Below are 25,232 nucleotides of genomic sequence, written 5' to 3' on the forward strand. Positions count from 1 at the left end.
AAATGGCTATTTTAGTAAGACAGAGTAAGAGGAGGAGTATAGAGAGTGAGTAAATCTTGTGTTCCTTTAGATGCTGGGAACCTTGTGTTTGCACAGCATCAGATGGAGCCCTGGTGGACTTTTCCCATGGCATGCTGAGCAGAGCCTGTCCGTTGAGGGAAGCCCCTGCTTTTTGGCCACTCAAGCTATGATATAATTTTCTTGCAAGAAAACAACTCTATTCATGAAGGACGTTCATGGGAGAAGACCTTGTTTCCCTTTTAGACAAGGCCAAGGCCAGGCGGCATCAGCAGTGCCAAGTGGGAGCTGCCCGAGTTTATCCTGCAGCCAAGCACAGGATAAACTGTGCCATTGACTGATCAGTGCAACACTGCACAGACTGCACCTACTCAAGTAAACTGTGCTGTGGATCTCTGACTCCTTGATGTATGGTGCTCTCCCAGTCAGGACTGCCACCTTCCAACCTTTGATCCACACAGAGGTTACCTTTCCCAGAGATATTGAGTTACAGTTACATTAGTACTATACAGGCTTCTCAAACCCTAGGTACAAGGCCCAGCAGAGCACACATGGCCTGTTCAAGATCACGGTCTCCTTGAATACATTTTCCACAGGCTCACACCACAGTAACTCACCTCTCAGATTTTATCGGGCGTAAAATTTTCATTCCTTCTATTATGCACAATATTTCATAGCTAATGTACTCTCATGTATTTCAGTCTGTTACTATTTTAGCTTAGAAAAAGCATTAAATTGAAAGCTGAAATATCTGATATTGTGGATATATTACAGCTACCATTGAATTCACAAGTTTATGAGCTCTTAACTTGTCTTATGGATTGGATCTCAGACCAGCATCTTAGCAAAATAAAAACACAAGAAGAGAGAGAGGACAGTCATAAACCTATGGTTACTTGGAGCTCAAAAAAATCCTATACTCAGGAAAAGTGTATGAAGGTAAAGGGGTTTGGGTTGCTTGCTTGTGTTAATATGTTTTCAGATTTCTGGGTGGTTTAAATGATTCTGAGAGTATAACAGGTCAACATGTAATTAAAATAATTGTTAGTAAGTCAATATTCATTCCAAATGTGAGATACAATAGATAATTTGTCATTTGTAAAGCATACAGATAATTTTTAATAAAAAGTGTGGTGTCCTGTCTCAACATGAGAGTTTCAGCATTTTATTTCGAGTCACTTCTGTGAGGTGATAGTTTGCCTTGTGTTTTATGTGTGATACTTGGTTTTAAGTTGTTGTTTTAAGGAGATGAACAGGTCCAATTTAAAATGTTTTTATGCCTGTTTAGATATTAAAATTTCAATTTATCACCAATAAAAGGTGATGCTATGCTGTACTTTCAACACCTCTATTGTTTTCTTTCTTGTGATACCAAGATGTAGAAATCAGCGAGGTGTTCAGAAAATTCACTTTGTTGTATTTCTTCATTATATAAAAGATTAGTAGCCACTGTGATTGGATTTACTGAGATTGAGCTCACATGTATCTCCACTCTGGACGTAAACCTGTACAATTTAAAACCTGTGTATGCATATAATTCTGTTACCTGTACTGCATCTGCTCAGAGAGTATTTGCATATGTTATCTGATAAACTTTAAGAGAAAGGGTTGTTTGTTTTTCACTTACAGTTAGTATATAGAATAGTTCATATACTGCATGTAATTCTATTTTTGTGTATTTTTGCAGCTGTTGCCTATAGCTGCTGAGCAACTCCAGTGGATGCCATATGTGAATCCTAAACTGCACATGCCTGTGATTAAATTTATTTACTGGTCTGTAAGACAGTTACACACTGATATACAGGTAAAACAAGTAGTCCTCATGCAGCATTTTTTTTAAGAACAATTCACAGAAGATATTAATGGATTTTGCATTTTAAATACATATGAAAAATGTATGTTTTCAGGTAGCATATAGAAAAGAAACTGCTGTCTTTGTAAAGCATAGATTCATAGTCTTTACCAGAGATGGCAAATGAAAAACAAATTCTTCTTCAAGTTAAATTTAAATTTTGCGTTGTGTATCTAAATGTAGTTTACCTCCATATCTGATCTCTGTTATGATGTCTAAGCACGTAAGAAACTGTATTTTTGCATATGTGTTTGCAAAACTTGCACTAGAAAAGGCAGTTATTTTATTGTGTACTTTATGAGTGAGATTTGTTGAAATTGATGGAAGTGAGTGGCAAAACAGTGAAGAAGTTTGATTTTTCTGTTCACTGCTTGGTGTCTAACCATGAGACATTCCTTGCTCTTTTTGACTAGACTGCCATAAGAAAATATTTAGCAGTATAATAAAGAAAAATACAGTAGTCATGCTGTAAAGACTCAGCATTGTGCTGTCAATGTTCATTTGCTAAATCAAAAGCTAGAAACTTTGTAATGTTCTGAGTTTAAATTCAATGCAATTGTAAGATGTTGAGTTTAGTTCTATTAAGTAACTTTATTTTAGACAAGCATTATGTGGAGTTTGATTCTGTGGTGATACTTCTGTATAGCTCATGATGAAATGTCTAGTCGATGTTACCTGTACAGTGTTCTTAAGCTTCATATTTAGACCTTGATTCTGTAAATGCTTTTAAAGGATATAACTTCAGTCAAGCTTACAAAATTGAGTTGACTGAAACTGAGCTTTTTCTGGAACCAGAACTTAAATAATGCCAGCATATGCAGGACTCTCACTGGTTAGTCTCTTGCTGAAGTGTGAAGGCACTGTGATAATGTTGTTCAACTGCTTTTGGAACACAAATCAGTATCTCTTACACTGATCATATTCCAATACATGATCACACCATTCGCTGCTTAATATTTAGTTGCATGGAGAACATATGGATGTTATGTTTTAATGTTTACACTAACTATATGCACTTTTGAAGCAGCATGCAACAATGAGATCAACCATGAGGAGACTTGGAGAAGACATTTTCAAAGGCATAGTGAGTAAGGGAAACCCAGACAGTTCTTCTGAACAGTCTACAGAGAGTAAATCAAAGTCAGCAGCTTTCTTTAAGAGTTCCTGTATGCCTCTGAGGTTTCTGTCAACTTTGATTGTGCTTAAAACAGTGACACAAGGTAAGTCAACATTTTTTATATTAGTTTCTCTATTTCAGTCATGTGCCTGGACTAAAAACAATGTAATGATACTGTAGAATCTATTATGCTTTATTAGTGAAAAGTGGTTTTACTTGGGTATTGGGAAGCAAAATATACAAGTATGAATCTTGCCATTATTCATTTTATGTTGCAATTTATTTCTTTTAATGTGATGACTTGTCAGACAAGTCAGCATTTCTGAAGAGGGGGGAGAAGATAAAGGTTTCAAAGTAGACACTGTGAGATTGCACGAATCAGATTGTGTCTGGACAGTGTGAGAAAAAGTGTGGAAAATATAACTCAAAGGGTAAAATAACTCTTCTCTCAGATGATTTGTTAACTGCTACCTTCAGTTTTGAAGTCTTATCTTTCTTCAAGGGAAACAGGGAATGAGATGTTGCAGATCCTTTATATGGAAGTCAGGCAGAAAAGTAATTCTATACCATTAAGAACAGGTGTAAAATGTGATTGTTCCTTACCTGCAGCAACATAGCAGTGCTGTGGTTCTGCATAACTGGGATTTTCTGCAAGAATAAGTTTTACAAGGGTAGCGTAAGAACAAACATCTCTATAACCCTTTTCCAGCTCTTTGTGGTACTAACCACTTATTTTTCCCTTTTCAAAGACATTTTAAAAGCACAGATCATTTTCATAGCAAGTAATTTTTTAGTGGGGTTACAACCAAGCAATCTAACCTAACCTCAGAGATGGTCCTGCTTTCAACAGGAAGGTTGGACTAAATTCCAACCTAAATTATTCCATTATTCTATTTTTGCTACCATTTTTTCTCAGAATGGTTTGTATTTTAAAATATCTTTACAAGTAACATGTTTCTTTTGTCAATAACACAAAGAGATTGATACAGGTTACAGAGATATTAATTTTCTAGGTACTCCTGAAAAACCATGCCAAAACGTCAAAATCAGATGCCTGCTTTGGCATCTGATTTTTTTAGTCTCTTGCATGAAATATGTTAAATTTTGGGGTTTTTCGTAGCAGCAGAGATCCACGTCACAAAATTGCTACAATCTGTGGCACGCTGATTGACATGAAACAGGAATGCCAAAGATTTTAAATGCATAAATAATGAATAGAGTTCTTTTTCACAGAAGCTGTGCTTCTGGATTAGATGTTTAAGCAGATTACTATGTTTTTGTTCTTAATGATCTGTGAAGTATTTATATTGTGAGTATTTACAGTAAACATGGGATTGAAACATGGTGGAAGACCATCCTGACATCATTCATGAACTAACACAATGTTCCAGCTGTTGGAGGGAACTATTTCAGTCAACATATTTTGGTGAAGCATGATAATTAGTCTCAAATTGAGACTCATATTCTAGGAATGTTTGATAAAAAAATTCAAGGAGAATTGCAATACAAAAACTAGTCATTGCAGAGACTGATTTACCCTAAGCAGATGAACACTTGATTAGAATGAATCAGTTTAGCTTCTCATGGTTGCTTTTTACTGCTGGCTTCTGTAACACAGGAAATACGATCTGTTGTTAAACATATGTCAGATATCACCATGTATGAATTTTGATCACTCTGACCACATGGCACTAATGATCTGGTGATAAAGTGGCAGATTTGGTTTGAACATATGTCCTCTTTCCTTCCAAATGTCGGTATCCAGCAGATGGCACCGTAGTTAAACTTATGCAGTAGGATAAATTGTTTCCTTCTACTTTATTTTCTGTGCTCCAGATGATCAATGCAATTCCAAGATACTGAGGAAGATTTGACAGCAGGAAATTAAAAAAATAGACTGGTTCACTTAATCTACATCCTTCGTATAATTTCTCACAATGGATGAGAATATAAAATGTTTATACTGAAACTACAGCTTTTTATAGAAGGAATGGGAGTATTTGCTCTCATGAAAGTAGTTGCTCTCACTCAGACAAATCAGCCATTGTCTCCCTTAATAGAGGTTTCCCAGATGTTGAAACCAACATTGTCTCAATCTATGCAAGTTAGTATTTTCTTTCCTCTCTAACAAAATATTTGCAGGATATTACACCTGTAAGTATATTTTTCTTAAATATATGAATTGTAGATAGTCTTTTTCTCCACTCACAATAAATTAAGTAATAAAAATAGACAGAGGATGTTTTAAAATAAAAAGTAAATTTAATATTTTCAGCTGTTTAACTTTTAAGTGTATATCTGCCGTGGTAACTGTCAGATAATTGTTCACATTGTTTCATGAAACAATGATTATAGAAGTTTTATTGCCTGTATTCTGATATTTTTCAGTGGATTACCTGGCTCAGGCCTTTGATTCCCTTCGCATAGACTTGAAGACAGATGAAGGGAAGGCATTATTTTTGGAATACCAATGTGTGCCTGTCGTATTAAGTCACCTAAAAGTATCCAGCAGAGGTCTGCTTTCCAGTGCTCTTGAGGGATTACTTGAGATGACCATGGAATCTGGTAAATTTGGGTAATTGCAAAAAAAAAAAATTAAAAAATCATGATGAAAACAGGTGAGGAAAGCATAAAAACAATGTAAAAACAGTATAAAAAATACAGTGTAAAAACTGTATAAATAGTCTAATGTACTATTAGCAATTCTTTGTATCATGTACATTCATTAGAGACAAAATGTATTTCTGAATTGTCTTTTTCTGAGTCATCTTGTGTTTTCTTCTCCCTCTCAGCTACTATGTTTTATATTTTGCCATGGTTACTTTCTTATTTCTTGCTGTGAATTTTATGTATCTATTTTTGGTTTGGCTTTTCAGTTTATTCCACTCTATTACCTTGCTGATATTTTTCTTTGAAGTCAGGCTGAGCCAGGGAAGCCAAATCATGAAAACCTGCCAGAAGGTGGAGATAAAAAATAGGTTTTATTTTAATTCTTTTCCTAGTTTGAATGAACAGCTTATCCCAAATCATTTTTCAGTTTCTAGTGTTTGGAAATTGTATTTCTAGAAGACACGGTTATGTTCTGCTGAATTTTGCTGTGCCAAGATGATTATGTTTTGGTGAATTTTACTGTGCTTTGGCCCTAGAAAAGCATTAATAATCTTATTTGTCACAGCATTTTTCCAGGTGATACAGGTAAGGATCAATTGATAACCACCTGGATGAGCATGAAGGTAGTGATGCATTCCAATGCCATGCTGAATAAACCTTGTGACTGTTTTTTTTTTTTTTTTTTTTTTTTTTTTTAAGATAAAATCACTCACTGCCTTTAAGAACAGAAATGTTCACTGTTTTGGAAGTATTTTGTTATTATGCACTGTACTAGTCTAATAGAAAGCATGTGTGACTTGGGATGGTATAGCCTTTAGTAAAAAGCAATTTTGTAGTAACCTAAGTGCAAAACTATTTAACTAAAGTTCTATTCTTCTTTGCAGTCTTTTTCTGACCAGGTAATTAGTGCAGTCTTACACTAAAGTATTCTTCCTAATAGTCATAACTGTGATTGGGAAAGTGATTGGGAAGGAATTAATTGAATGCACAAAGGTAACAGCCTAAGCAAGATGGACAGTATCTGGTATTTCTTTGGGTAATGACTGTAACAGTACATCTTCTGTTACCTAGTAGTAGTTATGCTGATACACTAGGTGCCTGCAGTTCAAAGAATAATGAAGATGCATCGTGAGACTCAAATTTTGCTTTCTTGCTTCTCGGAGAAGTTTTATGTATGTGAAATCAGGGAAGGAAGAGTACTGTTTAATTAAATTGACATTTAATTGAACATTGTTTCTTGGCAACTGGATATAAAGCCTTATGTAGAGCCTTCCTCTTTGGTAAAATAAATTGCCAATACACAAATTAGTCATGTTCTTCTCTTTTCCAATACATAGTGTTTTGCGAGAAATTTTAACAATGAGAAATAGTATTGCTGATGGGAAATTGTGTTTTCATTCCTTTGGAAGTTTCCTATTAAAAAGTCATTAAAAGACAAACTATAAAAGGTGACAGTGACTATTCAGAGGACTCTCTGTGTTAAAACAGGAATTAATGCTCAGTTTTAAAGCTGTATTCATGTGCAGCCTTAAATATGAAGTCATAGATAGTGGCCGTATACTAAAATATGAAGTCATATTACCCAAAACGACAGTATCCAATCAACAGGAGGCAAAGTCTAGACTTGTATTTTTTCTGTAATATATACCATCCTAGGCATTCTGTCAACTTGCTGCAGTGATTTTCTGGCTCTGTAGGAGTGTTGCAATACTCTTGTTCAAAAATAATACCTTAAGTGATTAAGTGATTAGAAATTAAATTGGAGAAAACGCCAATGAAGGTTTTTTCAGCATATTATTTTCTATAACTTAATTTTTTAAGTTTTCTTTTTTTTTGAAGTATTTTTACAGATTTGAATTTCAGTTGTCCAGGCTGAAAAATGTGAATCAGATGTGAAATAAATACTATGTTGCAGTACTAGTCCCTGTAACTGCATGTGCCTTTTTTTTTTTATAATACGCAATGAATGCTAATGTTTCTGTGCAGTCCAGACCTATCTGAGGTCCTTCCTCAGGTTCTGTCCCCTGTAAGAAAATATTTTTCCCATATTCCAGAAATGAAGCCTAGTTTCCTTCATATATTAAGGATAATTACTTAAGCTGCATGTCAAGAATCATAGAATCATAGAATATGTTGAGTTGGAAGGACCCATCAGGATCATCAAGAGCAATGCCTGGCCCTGCACAGGACACCCCGAGAGTCACACCCTGTGCTCGAGAGTATTGTGCAAGTGCTTCTTGAATTCAGACAGGCTCGGTGCTGTGACCACATCCCTGAGGAGCCTGTTCCAGTGTTCAACCCCTCTTTTTGTGGATATTCAACCTAAACCTCCCCTGACTCAGCTTCATGCCATTTCCTCAATTTCTGTCACTGGTCATGAGAGTGAAGAGATCAGTGTCTGCCCCTCCTCTTGCCCCTGTGAGGATATTGAAGACTGCAATGAGGTCTCCCCGTCTCTTCTTCTCCAGGCTGAACAGACCAAATGACCTCAGCCACTATTCATAAGGCTTCCTCTTTAGACCCTTCACCATCCTTGTGGCCCTTCTGTGGACACTCTGTCATAGTTCAGTATCTTTTTTATGTTGTGGCACCCAAAGCTGCCCCCAGCACTCGAGGTGAGGCCGCCCCAGTGCAGAGCAGAGCAGGACAATCCCCTCCCTTGCCCGGCTGGCGATGCTGTGCCTGATGCCCCCCAGGACAGGGTTGACCCTCCTGGCTTCCAGGGCACTGCTGACTCGTATTCAATTTTCTGCCAACCAGGACCCCCAGGTCCCCTTCCTCAGTGCTGTTCTCCAGCATGGCGCTCCCCAATCTGTCCATACATCCAGGGTTGCCCCATCCCAAGTGCACAATCCAGCACTTGGCAGTGTTAAACTTCCTATGGTTGGTGATTGCCAAGCTCTGTAACTTGTTGAGGTCTCTCTGAAGGTCCTTATCTAAGACAGATATTTCTCTTGGTGGAAACTAGAATGAGAGTCTGCAGTACTGCTTAAGCAGATTTGGGATTGGTGTGCACATTCTGAGATTTTGGATCAGTATCATTGCTTTTAGCTTCATAGTGTGTCTGGTACAGTGGGTTCAGAATCCAGGTTTCCATTGCAAGTTCGCACAACACTGACAGTGCTTCACTTACAGAAAACATGATGTCAAATGCAACATCAGCTGAGGCATTAGTATCGTCTTTTTTCTATGCACAAGACCTTAAAGGCAAATTAAAATTAATGGTCTTACTGCTGCTCATCTTACTGGCACACAGCCTTTCATGCACTCCATCTCTCTTCAGGGGCTTAGCATCAACAATCTGTGAGAGTCCTGACACCAACATTTCAATGGGAAATGATGGAGGACTGAAAGGTAACATTCCTCAGTACTTTTTTTCTCTGTCTATGTCTCCTCCCTACAAGGATAGGTAACACCAGTGTACCTGTCCAGCTAGGTCATTGGAACACTAGGGGAATTCTGTGAAGAAATATTTTAAGACTTTTGTTATCAGTAGGAAGCTTAGTTGTATGTTTTTCTTGAAACTTAGTTGCATCAAGCTTAGCTGCGCTGTTATTTCCCAGACATCTGTGAGTTTCCATGCCATTGTATAATTCTGAAGTATAGTGCCAGCCAAAAATAATCCCACTATTTTGTCCCAGTATGGTGGGATGGCCCTGACTGAACATCAGTTGCCCACCAAATCACTCTGACACGCCCCTCCTCAGCAGGACAGGGGAAGGAAAGTAAGATCAGAAAAATAAATCGTGGGTCAAGATGAAGGCAGTTTATTAAAGCAAAAGCAAAGTCCACACATGGAACCAAAGGAAACAAAAAGATCCCATCAGTAGGTAGTATCTGGCCACTTCCTGAGAAGTGGGGCTTCAGCATGCACAGAGGTTGCTCCAGAAGGCATGTCATAAGTAAGGAATGCCCCCTTCCCCTCTCACGCTGCCTTTGCCCTCCTCTTTTCTCTTTGCTTGTATTGCTGAGCAAATACCATATGGTATGAGAGTCAGTTTCGGTCAACTGTCCTGGCTGTGTCCCCTCCCAAGATCTTGCCCAACCCCAGCCTGCTGGTGTGGGGGAATGTTGGAGAGACAGTGTTCACACTGCCAGCACTGCTTAGCAGTAGCCAAGGACAGGTGTTTCCAGCTACCGATACAAAGCACAGCACTTTGAGGGCTGCTGCGAAGAAAATGAGCTCTGTCTCAGCCAGACCCAGTACACCCAATCATTAACGTATTTGGAATTGTAACAGTGTGTCTGATACACGGAATATATATATGTGTGTGGTGTATTATATATATGCCAATCTTGTTTGCCTCACCTCTTTTACAAAAATCTTAAGGCCTGAGGAGAGGAGGTGAAATGTTCTACTGATCATTGTTCTTGTCATATACAAACATTCATAGATGTACCAAAGGCTGACTTTTAAATGTCAGGGGTGAAAAAAGTTGAGGTTAGTATGCTTCTCAGGGCATAAGAGTGAGAGGAACTGCTAAAGATGTTATGCAGTAATTTCAGACAGTTTACTTGTGTCAGAAGAACTTCAGTTTCAGTTTACTTTTACGCTCTTATAGTGTTGGGTTTTTTTCCATATTCCAGTACTTTTGTGAATTCTGTTCATTACTTTTACTGTTAGTAGATTTGAGGAACAAAATTTTGCAACTGAGTGGGTCCTTACCTAACCACTTACATTCTGTTAGCAAATTGCTTAGTTTAACCTATGCTAGAAACTTAACAAGTAACTGAAATGAAGTTGTAGGTAATTCTTAGGATAAACTGTATAATTCTAAATAATTTATGTTATATTTCATGTTGTTTTCATGATGGAGAAATTATTTTTCTTCAGATGAGCTCAGTGGCCTCAGTTGCAGTCTAGTTGGTTTAGTCAGCTCTCTACAGGGGAAGAAATAGTTTGCTTCTAAATTCCACAGTTGCGAGAGTTAACAGCTTGTTGTGAACCTGACAGTAGAAAATCAACTCCACAAATATATTTTATCTCTTTTCTCTTATTACATTCTGCTAATATACTCGTTTAAAAGTGTATACATAATGGTGTATAAATTGGTATAGCTATATTTTTACTATAGCTATCTCATTGGTTCCTGTCTTGTTTCGTGATCAGATAGGAGGAGTGTCAGTTCAGTTATATCCTTTTCAATTTCTTTTTGGTTCTCCATACCCATTACCAATCCATGCTTGTTTTCTGGAGGATGCCCATCTTTCCCTTACTGCAAAGATTGACTGATAAAAGCAGAATCAAGGGAGCAAGTCCTGCAGTGGTTTTTTTAGTCATGGTGCTCTTTTCCTTGAATCTGAGGCTTCAGATGAGTGCCATAACATTCAACTTGATCCTTCTTTTGGTATTTGAATCTAATGAGTGATCTATAAAGACATCTTTCTTGCTTCTCATTGAGAAAAAGGGTAAGAGACCTATTCCTGCTCATTTAATAGGGAAGAAGGACTTCAGTACCACAGCTTTTTAAGGTTTCCTTACTTTAATTAAGGAAAGCAGGCTACCAGGCCATGGTGTTTGGTTTTTAGTCCCATCTCAAAGCTATGAACCCTTCTGAAGACAGATCTAAAACAAAATCTTCTCTGATGTCATTGTCATGGAAAGTAGGTTTATTATCTTGTTAAATGCCAAATGGCTTGGTGATAGATTTCTACAAATGCAGAGTGCTCTGACTGCCTTTGAAATTTTGAGAACAAAGCATATTAACTGCTACATGCTGATGTTTCAGTTTAGTCAAATGGGATATAATGTATATATTGCTTAACAACGCTCTTACCATTTCCCATTAAAATTACTATTAAAATTAATGTTTGATAATTAAAGTAATAGTTACTTCTAATCATCCAGATTGTTATCGTAAGAACCAGTGGCTTCCTACTCCAAAGCTTTCTCCCTAAGACTTCTGCTGACAAATTTCTTTTCTCAGCAGATCTTGTTTCTAGGACAGTAGGTGCAACACACTGTTCAAGAGAATTCCTGGATACCAGACTTGAAACATTTTCTGGAAACAATCTAGTGATAAGTAGCATGACCACATCAAGAAATTTGCTCTGTGGGTGTTGAAAAACATCACATCATTGGTATTAAATCACCTTGTAGCTGAATACTTGTCATATGCAATCTTGTTCAATAGTGTTCTTCTTGTCTTCTCACTTCTCATGCAGCTTACTGTGTTTTTTTTAACTTGTGAATTAGTTAAAGGGTTTCAAATTATGTAGTGAGTTTGTATTCACCTATCAAAAATACCATTGTTAACTGCAGTCTGGTTCATGCTTGATTTGAAATCTGCTGTTGGCAGAGAGCTCCTGCCTCAGTTTCACCTTTTGCACCTTTATTCAAAGATATCATACATCTTAAATTCCTTCTGCAGTGACATCTGACTGCTGTCATGTAGATTAGTAGGCTTCCCTTTCTCAACCTTAAGTTTATTCAATGAAATCAAAACTTACCTGCTCACTGGACATTACGAAACACTGGTCTTTACTTTAAATAAAACTTAAATGTACTTTGTCTTCAAGTTTATTTCTGTTTTGCAGAGAGTATATTTTATATTAGTGTGTACTTATTCACAAATCAAAATGAGAGTGTATTTAAAAAAATCATCTCAAAATGATACTCTCATGTTTACTGTAAGTTTTGGCACATTCTGGTAGGACTTAAGTGTGATTTCTTAACCATATTGATATCACTGAAGATATTTAGTAACTGCAAAAGTGAGCTGTATTTACACATTCACTGAATCTTACTTTAATTTTTTTTTTTTAAAGAAAATATTATGGTCATGCATAACCAAGTCTGTGTCCAGATGCACTTGTCTCATAGGGAAGTTAATGAAGCCAGTGAAGATAAAAGGATTTTCTCCATAGTAAGAAGCTGTGCTTATTTACATGTAAACTGAAGTCTTCTTACTTTGACTATCTATTGGACACTCTCTCTTTTCCTTTGTGCTGGAATGCTCCCATAACTGATGCTAGGAATTCTACAGCATGCACTGTTCTGTGGGTACTTCTAAAAAGTCAATGGTCAGAATTTGCCAAGGAAACTCAAATCTGCCCCTTTATGGTTCCTCTTGAGTCTTAGCATTTTGAGACTTTACAGACTACGAGCAGTGAAGGCATGGAGTAAAGAATGCTTGTATGCTTAAACAGATTAAAATACAACATTTTCCAGCATATTATCTTTCCTGGTAACTTTGCAGGATTGCAGCTTTTCAAGTGAGTTTATTCTGCAGTACTGAAAAGATAAGAATGTCAAGTTTGTGAATATTGTATTAAGGTAGGATTCCACCTCACCTGTGTGAAAAGCAGATGTGAAATTGTCCTGAGGACTTGTGTTTTGAAGCTATAGGGATAGAAATGATTTACAGCTTATGTGGCTTGAACATTGAAATACAAACCATTTAAAAAGAAATCCTTCTTCTATTATGCTGTCTTACCTTTGTAATTTTTATTCATTCTTCTGAAAACACTGAATAATTGTGTTGGATTAATAGATGTTTTAGTTTAATATTTTAACCACAGATAAGGATCTCTAACTGTGTTAAATGCAGCCTAGATAATGTTAGGACCCACCTATATGTGCTGAAAGCAAGCAAGTACACCAAAACTTTGCACACATTTTTGTTAATTAATTGCAAATTTAGTTTGAATACTTTGATTTTGATGAAATTCATTTAGTATGATGTACCCCTCTCTAATAACAAATAATCTCTGTGTCATTATTTTCTCCCTCTTCTAGTAACAGTCATGTGATACTTAGCTATTCTGAATTTTGGACCCCTGTCTCATCCACTCCAAAGGAATAAATAGAAGGAGCCATTAAATATACAGTTATGTAGAGCCAAGTAGCCATATTGGAAGTAAAGCTTCACTGTTCATTTAGGGTAATACTGTAGTTCTTAAGCAGCATATAATTTTGAAGGTAGATGTGAATGCTAACTTTTAAAAAGTATTTGATGTTATAAAGAGTTGTTTATTATCAGTATTTGGATATACACATCCCCTTTCCAATCAATTTAAGTTATGAAATCTTTAGAATATTAAAGTTTTTCAAATAAGATCTTGTTTGCTCTTATTTACTAAACTTGCATATTTTTAATAAATAGTTTTATACAGTTTTATAGTTTTCCATAAAATAAGTAGGAAAAATATTTTTATACACATTTTGTTTTGTATTTGACTATCAGAACTACTGTACTTTTTAGCCAACTTTTTTTAGAGCAATGTCATAATTGAAATAATTCCATAAGGAAAGGCTTTTCTTGGAAGTGAGTAGTAAAAATTGTGTAGTTTGAGTAACATCTAGGCATTGTCAGAGCTCAGACTTTATACACCTGCTCATTTGCAAGCTAATGTTACAGAATTACAGGTGGTGCCAAGTTATGTTTATTTCTGTTAAGGTTTTCTTAGTTTGTCATTCTGTTTGGAACAAAGCTCCTTTGGGTGTGCACTGAGGGAGTTGTGATTCCTTCTGTGATTCTGGTATTTCATTGGGCCTTTTCTGGCTTCTTGAACAAAGTAACCCATAGCAGTGTACAACTTCTATTTAAAATGCTACCTAGGTTATTTGTGATTTTTTTTTTCTCTCTGTCAGGCCTCATTAGAATCAGTCTTTAATGGTAAAACCATGTTGATTGCTCATAGACAAACTGAGTTCAGTCACCATAGCAAAAACTTTCATCCTCTGGTGATCAGATCCATCCTTTGATCCACTTATAATCAGTGATTTTCCAGGAAAAATGTTTGTTGTTTCTTAGTATATCAACTCTATGCTTCTGCTATTCTAGCAAGTAAGATAGTTCTGATTTCCATGTGTTTTATACCTATTGCATTCCAAGTAGGCAGTTCCAGCATGGAATTTCATTGGACTATTCCTACCTTTGTGCCATAGTCATTAATTAGTACACCAGATAAGCACAATTGCAAAAATCAGTGTTTAAAACTGAAGTTCGTTTTTAGTGCATTCCTTACACTACACACCTTCCAGCCATTCTACTAACCCCCATTTTCTGCAATATAATATCACGTGTTGCTTTCTCAAATGGTATTGAAGTCTAGATTAGGTATAACTGCTGTAGCCTTTATTTACCAAACAAAAATATCTGACTGTTCTGCCTCAACAACTATAGTTCCTATACACATACTTATAGATAAGCCTATAGTACATTTTATTTTCTTTTTTATTTCTCTGCTTTATTTCCTGAAAATATCTTTAGATTTTTACTGAAGGGCACAAATGTTCGGTTCTCCATTCTTTGGTCCGAATCCAGCAAATACATTGTATCAACTATTCTCACTTTGCAAATTGCTGCTTCCTGACTTGTTTTTTACCAGTTCGGGGTTTTTCACTTAAGTTTTTTTACCCACTAAACAGCAGGTAGAACACCTTTCCACACCTTGAGCAGCCAGTTTTTCAGGAGAATACTGTGGGAAACAGTGACAAAGGCTTTACTAAAGTCCAGGTAAACAATATCCACAGTTTTTTCCTCATCCACCAAGCAGGTTACTTTGCTGTGAATGGAGATCAGGTTGGTTAAGCAGGACCTGCCTTTCATTAAACCCATGTTTGTTCTGGCTGGGCCTGATCCCGGTACATGCCATGTGCTGACACTCAGAATGACCTGATCCATGACCTTGCCTGGCACCAAGGCTGGGCTGACAGGACTGTAGTTCCCTGAATCGTCCTTCTGGCCCTTCTTGTAGATAAGCATCACATTTTCCAGCCTCCAGATACCTGGGAATTTCCCCATGAACCAGAACTGCTGGTAAATGATAGAATGTGGCTTGGTGAACATTTCCCACTGGCTTCCTTGCCACCCTTTGGTGGATCCCATGTGGTCCCATAGGTGTGTGTGTGTCTAGGTGGTGTATGCATCAGGTCGCTGACCATTTCCCATTGGATTATGGGAACTTCATCCTGCTCCCTGTCTCTGTCCTCCCGCTCAGGGGGCTGGGTGCTTGGAAAACAACTGATCTTGTTATTAAAGACTGAGGCAATGAAGGCATTAGGATGTCTTTTCCTCATCCTTTGTCACTATGTTTCCACATCACGTCCAGTAAAGGATGGAAATACTCCTTAGCCCTCCTTTTGTTATTAGTGTATCCATAGAAACATTTTTATTGTCTATTACACCAATAGCCAGACTAAGTTCTACATGGGCTTTGGCCCTTCTGATTTTTTCCCTGCATAACTGCACAACATTCTTGCAGTCCTCCTGAGCTGCCTTCCACTTCTTCCAAAGGTCATAAACTCTTATTTTTTTTCCTGAGTTCTAGCCAAACCTCTTTGTTCAGCCAGGCCGGTCTGCTTCCCCACCAGCTTGTCTTTTGATATATGGGGACAGCCTGCTCCTCTGCCTTTAAGATTTCTTTCTTGAAGAATGTCCAGCCTTCCTGGACTCCTTTTCCCCTCAGGACTGTCTCCCAGGGGACTTTCTCCACCAGTCTCTTATACAGGCTAAAATCTGCCCCTCTGGAAGTCCCAGTTAGTAGTTCTGCAGGTCCCCTGCCATACTTCTCCAAGAATAAAAAACTCTTATCATTTTTTGATCTCTGTGCGCAAGATGCCCTTCAGCCATCACATCACCCACAAGTCCTTCTCTGTTCACAAACAGCAGATCCAATGGGGAGACTTCCCTAATTGGCTCCCTCACCATCTGTGTCAGGTAGTTCTCTTCCACACACTCCAGGAGCCTCCTGGACTGTTTCCTCTCTGCAGTGTTGTATTTCCAGCAGGCATCAGCTAAGTTGAAGTTCCCCATGAGAATAACTAGGTATTATGAGGCATCTCCCCAGTTTTTATAGACTAGTTCATCTGCCTTTTCATCCTGGTTGGGTGGTCTGTAACAGACCTGCCTTGGCCTTTCCCCTGATTCTTAGCCCCAAACACTCAACCCTGTCAGCACCTTCATCAAGCTCTAGACAGTAAAAAAACCCCCATAAAATACAGGCCTATCCCAATTTTTTTTCTGGATGTAATATCCAGTTGCTATATGAGAATGATACTGGTTTTCTGTACATCCTGTCCCATGTCTGTTTTTATGTCTTGCACATCCTAGGAAACTGAAGAGCCATTCAGGTCATACTGAGGTCAACACATAGTGGGTGACCAGCTGAAATTGCCACCTGGGCTCTGTTAACTCAGTGTCACCCATGTAGGCACCTACGCTGTGCTCTAACCCCTGACACTGAACTGTCCTGGCTACTGATTGCAGGAGAAAATGTTAAATTCAGCAAATGGTTCAAATCTTGTAGGTGGCCCTTATAGGCAGTTGGTTATAACCAAGTGATGTTGGTGTTTCCTTTGAAGTGTTTCTGCTGTGGTGCACAGGTAACTTTTGTGTTTGGTAACTTTTCCACACTCGTAGACACTGCTGCACCATTCACTTGCATTGCTGAGACATGTTCTCCTTTCTCCCAGCAGATCTTCTCACAATTAGAAAATGAGGCAAAACTGTAATCATTAATTTGTTAAAACATGAGCTTAGAGTTGTCATTTTATTTCCTGAAGTGACATAGCTTTAGGTATGACAGAGAATTTTCTGGATAACTGTAGCTGGTGAGATTTTATGCTCTGTGTGACTGATTAGTTTGAGGGTAAATTTCAGATGAATTCTGTCAACAATGATAAATTGCTTATTGTTCGTTGCAGTCTACCAATCAAGTTAAGTTAATGCAACTACAGCATGCTCCAATTTTTTAAGGATACCAGGGGAGGCTTTTGCAGATTATTTTAAATTGTGACAGAGTCCTGTCAGGATGAATTCCAATTAAGTTCTTCTAAAATAGTTAAATAAATGCAAAATCTATGCAGAATCTAAGCCACCAAAATATTTAAAAATGTGAAGCTTATGTTCTTTTAGTTGATCAGCTAGAGATGCATTTAAATGATGTATTTGTTTTGTTCATTTTCTGATTACTTAGAATATAATCTTCAAAAGCTTATCTGAATTGAATATGTAAGCAGTGTACAGAAAGTCCATTTAAACATGGGCTTTTATCAGCTGGCTTTCACGTGATTAACTTCACAAACTTTTAGAAATAATTACCATTTGGCTTTTCTGTTTTATAGGAAAAATCCTCTGTCTTAAAAGTAATGTTGTCTTTTACGTTAATTTGTAAGCTTCAAAGTCAGAACATTCTTACAGAACATATATATATGTGTGTGTGTGTGTGTGTTGTTTTTTTAATATAATATGTTTAAGGAACAAGTATGAGCAGGGCAGCAAAGAAATATTCAGGTCAGCTAAATATGGTATTTGTTTACCCTGCAGAAAAGGAATTAAAATCATTTTATGGCTATTTAAGGATATTTATAGGAATAAATTGTAGGATTGTGCTATTCATCCAAGCAGTCTTTGTTACCTTTGGATCTCTCATGAATCAGAGCTCAGCTGAGTCAGAAGTCATGTTAAATGAGTTTTCAAAGCCATTTGTTGTCTTAACGGGCAATAGAAAGAAGAAAAACCTTTCTTCTCAATTTGCTTTTTGAATGTCAATGTTCTCACACATTTATTTATTCTTTTCTTCCCTTTCTGATAAGCATCTTTGGTAAGTGAGATACTGTTTCAAGTTTTTGTTGTTAAAACACATTTCATCAGTGGTGCAGTGCAGGTTGATAGGACCAACCATTTCTGTTTCTTGGGAATAGGCAGTCATATGTGGGAACTCTAGCAAATCTTAGAAGAATTTCTATAAAGTTGTAGTCCTGTAGAATTGCTGTAAAGTTGCAAACTACATAATTTGTAGTCCTAGATTTTTCTTGCTTTGCAGAAGGTTATCTGTTCCTGCTATTGTACGGAAATTTTACTTCAAACACTCTTTAATGATAGAAATATTTGGTCAGGAAGTATTCTTAAGATGGTAGATTTTGTTCATTGGGCTTTGCTTATTTGCTGTTTCTTTTCATAGTTTTGTCATCTCTTCTTGTGGATTTTAGCAAGTTAGACTCACTTGGGCATTACAGCATCATACCAGAAGTGAAATTTTAGTTAATTATTTTTCCAGGTGTAAGACTCTTCTGTATGTACTTGATAACCCCAGAGTTCTGTCACAGAGAGCAGCGGCTCAATAAAGAGCACTGAGTCTTGAGTGTATGTCAGTCACTAAATGTAGCACATGTGGTGAACTCATCTAAGGATTTTCTGTTTGCTGTAATTGACAGATAGCTCTGAGGTTTTCTATATGACAATTTCTGAAAAATAATACCTTCTGCAGTGAAAGTACAGAAATATTGAAAAAAATATTAAAAGTGGTATGCCTTGAAGGCCATAAGCTAGAATAAAATGAAAAATAGTATATTTACTTATCTTTTTTTCACTGATTACTGCTTACTTTTCTACTTCTTTCATTCTGGTTTTATATCTATTACTGTTACAATTTAGAGACAGCAAATTGTACAAAGTAGTACTAAAACTGAGAGGACAGCATGTGTAAAACCATAGGTGTATTGAACATGGTAGAAAGAATGCAACAAACATGGAAGATGTAAACAGAAAAGCAGATTAATTTATAATGATTTATTGCCTTGATAATGCACATCTCTTTGAATAATTGTTGTTTTCCATTACTTTGGGTAAAGAACAGAGGACACTTCAGCTATGCAAACCACAAAACATCTGCCTGCCTTTTCCAAACCTTATAGAATGTCAGTTGTTGCTGCTTTTTATTGCTGCAAGGTTGGCCTCTTGCTACCAAACTCTGTTATTATCCTGCATCTGTATGGTTTCCATCCACACATTCCATTATGTATGTTGTGGATCCCACCTGTTGAATCCAGCATTTTAAATGCCAAAGCACCTCTGCTGAAAAGAGAGAAAAGACTATGTGTAGCCATAATTTCTCAGATCTGTGCTAAAGGCATTTGCTGTTTCTCAGTCTCTTCATTTGAGGGTATAAACCAGCAAAGGCCCACAAGTCTCATGAGTTCCCTGGATATCAGGGAGGTGGCACTTGGTCATTTGTTGGAATAGGAATAACTGGGTCTTTACTGAATATTCAGTATAAATGCCCAGCTCAGAAAATTAGTTATTTGGGCTCTCAGGCTGACTTGTAATGCCAAGTTGATTTCTTTTTTAAGCCCTATTTCAAACAGTTTTCTGTAGCATTTCTTTGGATTTTTTATCAGTAAGCCTTCTGAAATAAATTAAAACCTTGAATTCACTCCAAGGCTACTTGTTACATTTAATAAGTTGTATGTCCTTGAACATGTCCTTTCCCTTTCCATGAGGAAAGGGAAAATTTTGACTAAAACATACATCCAGCACTCTTTGTACTGATAAAAACATCTTGACATCCTATTTATAAATTGCAGTATTCAGGATATGAATTTTTCTTAATGTCTTGCTTATTGGTTTATGCTGTAATTTGCATATTGCCATTTCCTATTAAGTGAAACATGTTAAATATTTTAACATTATGCAATTAAAATATTTTCCTTGCATGCGTACTCTGTTAATGCAAATGCCCTGTGATATATGAAAGTCTGTTAATTTTAAGGAAAAACAAATTGTTACTTCTTTTCTTTACATTTTTGCTATAAATTAATCTGTAATATTAGAACCAAGAATGAGATAACCAGGGAACAGATTTAACCTTGTTTTGAAGTTATTAGATTTTGGGAAACAGGGCAGAGGGAAAGGTTTTTCAGTGTGACATAAAAACTCATCCACTATTTTAAGGGAGGGGCTTTTGTATTTAATTGTTGTACAGATCTTACTTTTGCCTCTTAAATATTATGTTTCCTCTCTTGAAACTGAGTACAGGGACAGTATGTTGATAATGAAAGACAATCAGGTCTCACACGATCTCTTATATGTAATATGCCTGTCCTTGTGATGTGCAGCAGCTTAAAATATTTCTTTCTGAGTCTTTTTGCACAGCTTAATGTTCCCCTCCCACAATCTAAAGGAAAGAATCATGATAAATGAGCATTGAATAAACATTTTCAATGTAAGAATTTTGAGTTTAAAATAGTTCTGTTTCCTGTTTTCCTTTGTTCCCAAGATAATAGACCCTGTTTTGCTCCAAGGATCAGTACTGTCAGAACTCTTAGGAACCTGCACTTTTTCAGTTTTTAGTTTTACCTGAGCTTTGCATCACACGTTCAATAGAAACTGAATTATTTGGTTGTTCTAATTATTGCACAACATGGAGCATTTAAGGCCTTCTAAAAGTATCAACAGCTGTTACATATATTTTTCCCTGCACTGAACTCTGTGATACAGTTTTTAAATTATTTTCTTTTCCAGGTTCCTTACAGCCTTTCCTGGAAGCCTGCAGTAATGAATCCTTCTTCCGGACTTGCTCTGTATTGCTTCGAAGTTCTAAGCTAGATATTCCAGTTTTGGAAAAGCTCTGTGTTATACTGCAAAAGCTCTCCAGAATAAAGTAATCCTTTACTACCATTATTCTGTTAGCTATTATTAGGTCAATGAACTTGGTGACCTTTATCTTTTTTCTTTTCCAAAAGCTCATCTTTGTTTTTCTGTTTATTCCCTCTACTGTATACAGTCCTGGACTTCTAATGTTAACAGTTAAATTTAAACTATTTCTGTCATAGAGGTTTAAGACAAGCCTCTAAATTAGTGCATAAATCTAGTTCAATTTACAGAGTGCAAACTGGAAAAAAGCCTCACTATGTAGACTTAAAGAGGAATTATTCCTTATGTCTTCAGATGACAAAAATGCTTAGAATTCTTAGAAGAGAATCCTAGACTTTCAGTTTTACTCAGACACTTAGTAGTAATCTCCTGTGAAAATTTAGTCTTATCTTTGACTTGCATTCAAGTTTCATCAGTTTTCATTTTCTTCAAAAAAATAAATTTAAGGTTTTGAGCCAATTAAGCCCTTTTGGGAATGTTCATCTTTTTAGATTGTGTTCCTATTGCTTACTGATGATTGGTTTATTGTAACGAAAGTCATCATTCCAACAGTAATGTACTGCTGAGCTTCACTGACATTGCTCAATGGGGCTGTTTTGTTTAGGAAAGGAGGTATCTAAGCTGAGAAGTTTTTAACATTGGACTTAAAGCTGTTGACAAAACTGAGGTTTTCATTTTTTCAAAGGAGTAAAATTGAACTCTAGGAAAAAATTCCTATAAAATAATCTAATATAAATTATTACTGGAATTTACTAGTCAAAGTAAAATTGGCTCATAAATCCTATTTTTTTTAAATTTATTGTCTCTGAAATCTTATTTCATATGAGTGAAAAGCCCTGTTACAGCCTTTGCTTGAGCTTTCATTATACTATGTGTACATATCACTTACTCAAGAAAAATGATAATTGCTTGAGCTTTCATTATACTATGTGTACATATCACTTACTCAAGAAAAATGATAATTTTTCTCACCATGCATTGATAACATTGTGCTTAGAAACATATATGCAACATAGAAGAATTACATGAAATCCTCAAAATAATGCACATTTTTCTTCATCAAAAATATATTTTCTGTAGCATCTTTAGTGTTTATATGAAACCCCTCAGTTTTCAACTGACAATTATTTTATTCAAAATCTTTTGCAGAAGCAATAAGAAGATGTTTGAATTGTTTGCTCTTCATCAAATGCTCCAAGAACTGCGTAGAACTATAAATCCAGATTACACCTTCCTTTGTATAAACCTCAATTCAATTCTGCTGAATTTGGAATTGTTGAAGAGTAGCTCTCTTGCCTCCAGTCTAAGCACAAGCCACTAGCACTAGCTTTCACTCTAATTATTGTTCTGTATAATTTAAACCAACTGCCTATGTTACTTGAAATTTGGAATTTGGGGTTTTTTTACTGATTTGTATAAATACATTAAGGAGCACCTCAGTACCGTGTAATTCGCTGTGTATTGTGTGGATTCTCACTGATATTTCAGTCATTCATAAAAAGGAAAATGAACAACTTTGTAATATGCTAGATGGCTTTCTTCAGTACTTTCTTAAGAAGTGAAATAATGCTGCTGTTGTGAATGACTCATGCAATCTAAGCAATTGAGTCCTTAGAACAAGCAGATCAGAAATAGCAGCCTTTCATTACAGGTATGAATCTTAGTTACTTTTGACTCTTCAGAGAGTTTTATAAAATCATTATTTTATGGTTGATAAGTAGCAGACAGGTATTTTAGTAGATTGTCTTTTGATAATCTTACAGTTTTAATGATTAAAACCAGATTTTTCTTTAACATAACTAGATGTATTGAATGAGAAATTTTGTTGGTTTGATATCAGAATTTCTTAGTGTTTGTTTGATCTTTTCTTGTATTTAAGTAACATTTAGTATTTTATCCTGCTCTTTATAGTACAACTTTGGTTAGTAATATCTTTGCAAATGTAAATAAAAGCATTTCTAAAAATGTCTGGCAATAGTAATCCCTAATGTAAAATCATTATATTTTATTGCTTCTGCTATATTTTGTATTAATTTGCAATACAATCCTCACAGTACCCACATTTCTCTTCTGAGTATGAACATATTTTTTGTCTGCCACAGTTCAGTGTTTAGAAGTTCTTACAAATTTGAATTAGGGTACTTGTAAAAATTGAAATTAGTCTTCCATTGCTGATTTGTACTGGAATTACTGAAAATCTATATTTGTAAAATTGAAAATGCAGTTAAAGCTTAACGATCTGCTGTATTCAGTCTTTGACTAGCACTGACATCAGTATAAAACTTCAGAGAATTTTTTTCTCATTTTTCTCTCTTTTTTTTTTTTTTTTTTTACCAGAAGCCTTTGAACTGCTCTTTGAAATTGAATTCTAACTGCAAATATTTTTCTACCAATTTGACTTAACATTTCTAACAAGCTTTTCTATGAAAGGAGTCTACACCAGATTTGGCATCAAGTATGTCTAGAAGAGGGAGCAAGCACTGTGTGCTTTTTGGGCAGGAAACCAATTCTAGGTAATTTTTAAATAACACTAATCATAGCTAAAAACATTTGCTGGCAATCAATTGCATTTTGAAATAAGTATTTCTTCATTAGTAGTTTTGGTTTTCTGTCAAATTTACTAGCAGTGCAAAAGCTTTCATACACCTTTGGCTGGACACAAAATCCTATTATTTAGGAAGAATATTCCCAGTCCTCGTGTGCTTCTCCATCTACTACCATTTAAAAATACTACAAAATCCATAACCAAAAAAAACCTGTAAAAAGTTGTTAGCTTTCTTATCTGCACAAGAATGTTGATTGTGCTCTTAGTTTTCAGCCTTTGTTGATGTTGTTTGTTAATCTATTAATCTTCCTTGTGATCCCAATTTAATACAATGTGGTCATCTAATAATGGCCAAGGTAATGCAGTAAAAAGAGACACACAGAGTAGGGTGCAGCTTTTAATATTGGTCCCTTGTGGTTTATGTGCAGTATTGTGTACACTCTGGAAACTTGAATCACAGCTAATTTCAAGGTTTTATGATCTAAATGTTAGGTTTCTATTAAAATGCGAAATAAAAGGGTTTTCCAATCTGTCAAATATTAATGCATTATATTGATGACCTAAGGATAAGACTAATGATTTTGATCTTACACAAATTTTTCAAGGCCAGGTTAGATGGGGCACTGAACAACCTGGTCTAATGAGAGGCATCCCTGCCTTGAACATCAGCCTTTTGAACCAGCCCACCCCAGCTGTCCACACCAGCCCTTGTTGTGGCCTTGCTCAAACATCCCCATCCTGTTATCATTCCCCTGAGTGTCCTTGGCAGTCTCTGTGGGGAAGGGGAATAGAGAAAGTCAGTTGCATTCCCTGCTGTCATTTGGGGATTTGTTCTGGGTTTTGGAAATGATAGATTTCTGTCAAGTTGGCCACACTTTGGGCATCTCTTTGTATTGTCTTCCCCTCACAGATAGAATCTAGAATTTTCCGGGTTTTTTTCTGCTTTTGTGACGTTTAGAGACGAGATCTATGAGTATGGATTTCTTCTACTTTACCTTTCTTCCAGAAAACTGTCTGCAACAAGATACATTTGAAAAAGTTAACTGCACTTCTAGCTATTTCCCGTGGCTCCCTATTCCCTAAGGAAACATGGTGTATGTGATCTCTGTTTTTCTAGTTTCCTACAGAGGAATATGCTATTTTAAATATGCCAGACACCTTTGTAAAGAGGTGAATTAATATCCATCCAGAGAATATAATTTTTCAATCATCTTTTGAGAGAGAATTTGAGGGGAAGCGAGAGACATGATGAGTACTTACTCTTGGAGGAAAGGCAGGGACTCTCACTTTCTGGGAGCTGATCAGTCAAAACACAAGCTTCAAACTGGCTACCATCTGCGATATCTTGCTGTGTGTAGGTCTCCCGAAGTGGTCAACTGCCATCATTGGCAAGAAACAAAGAAAATTTCCTGTAGTCACAACCTGTTACTTTAAGGAAAGATAAAGAATTAACACACAATTTTGCTTTGCTGCTTTTTTTAACAGTTGTGAGAGTCCTCTTGTTGAGAAAGTCAACAGGAATATTGCATCTTTTCATGTTGAGACAGTTTTCATACCAGAAAATACTACCAAATATGAAGAAAAATAATTTCTCTTTTTTTTTTCTTACAAACCCATCTACTGTAGAATTGTAATCACCCTTGCTGTTAATCAAAGGTTTCCTATTGATAAATTTTTCAGACCTCATCTACAAAGCCTAGATTTAGCAAA

At 36.3% G+C, this 25,232-nt stretch overlaps 1 protein-coding gene across 1 annotated transcript in view; it reads left to right on the forward strand.

Annotated features, from left to right (window-relative positions):
- CCDC138 (coiled-coil domain containing 138) overlaps window positions 1-24,893 on the forward strand; it is a 35,048-nt gene extending 10,155 nt beyond the window's left edge. Inside the window, exons 10-15 of the mRNA XM_048293564.1 lie at window positions 793-957; window positions 1,706-1,822; window positions 2,895-3,090; window positions 5,376-5,552; window positions 20,846-20,984; window positions 22,127-24,893. Of these exons, the coding sequence (XP_048149521.1) occupies window positions 793-957; window positions 1,706-1,822; window positions 2,895-3,090; window positions 5,376-5,552; window positions 20,846-20,984; window positions 22,127-22,298 (966 nt within the window). The 3' untranslated portion in view covers window positions 22,299-24,893. The remainder of the gene's footprint in view (window positions 1-792; window positions 958-1,705; window positions 1,823-2,894; window positions 3,091-5,375; window positions 5,553-20,845; window positions 20,985-22,126) is intronic.
- Window positions 24,894-25,232: the final 339 nt, after the last annotated feature.

This window comes from Corvus hawaiiensis, chromosome 2 (genome assembly GCF_020740725.1).
Source record: "Corvus hawaiiensis isolate bCorHaw1 chromosome 2, bCorHaw1.pri.cur, whole genome shotgun sequence".
Classification (NCBI taxonomy): domain Eukaryota; kingdom Metazoa; phylum Chordata; class Aves; order Passeriformes; family Corvidae; genus Corvus; species Corvus hawaiiensis.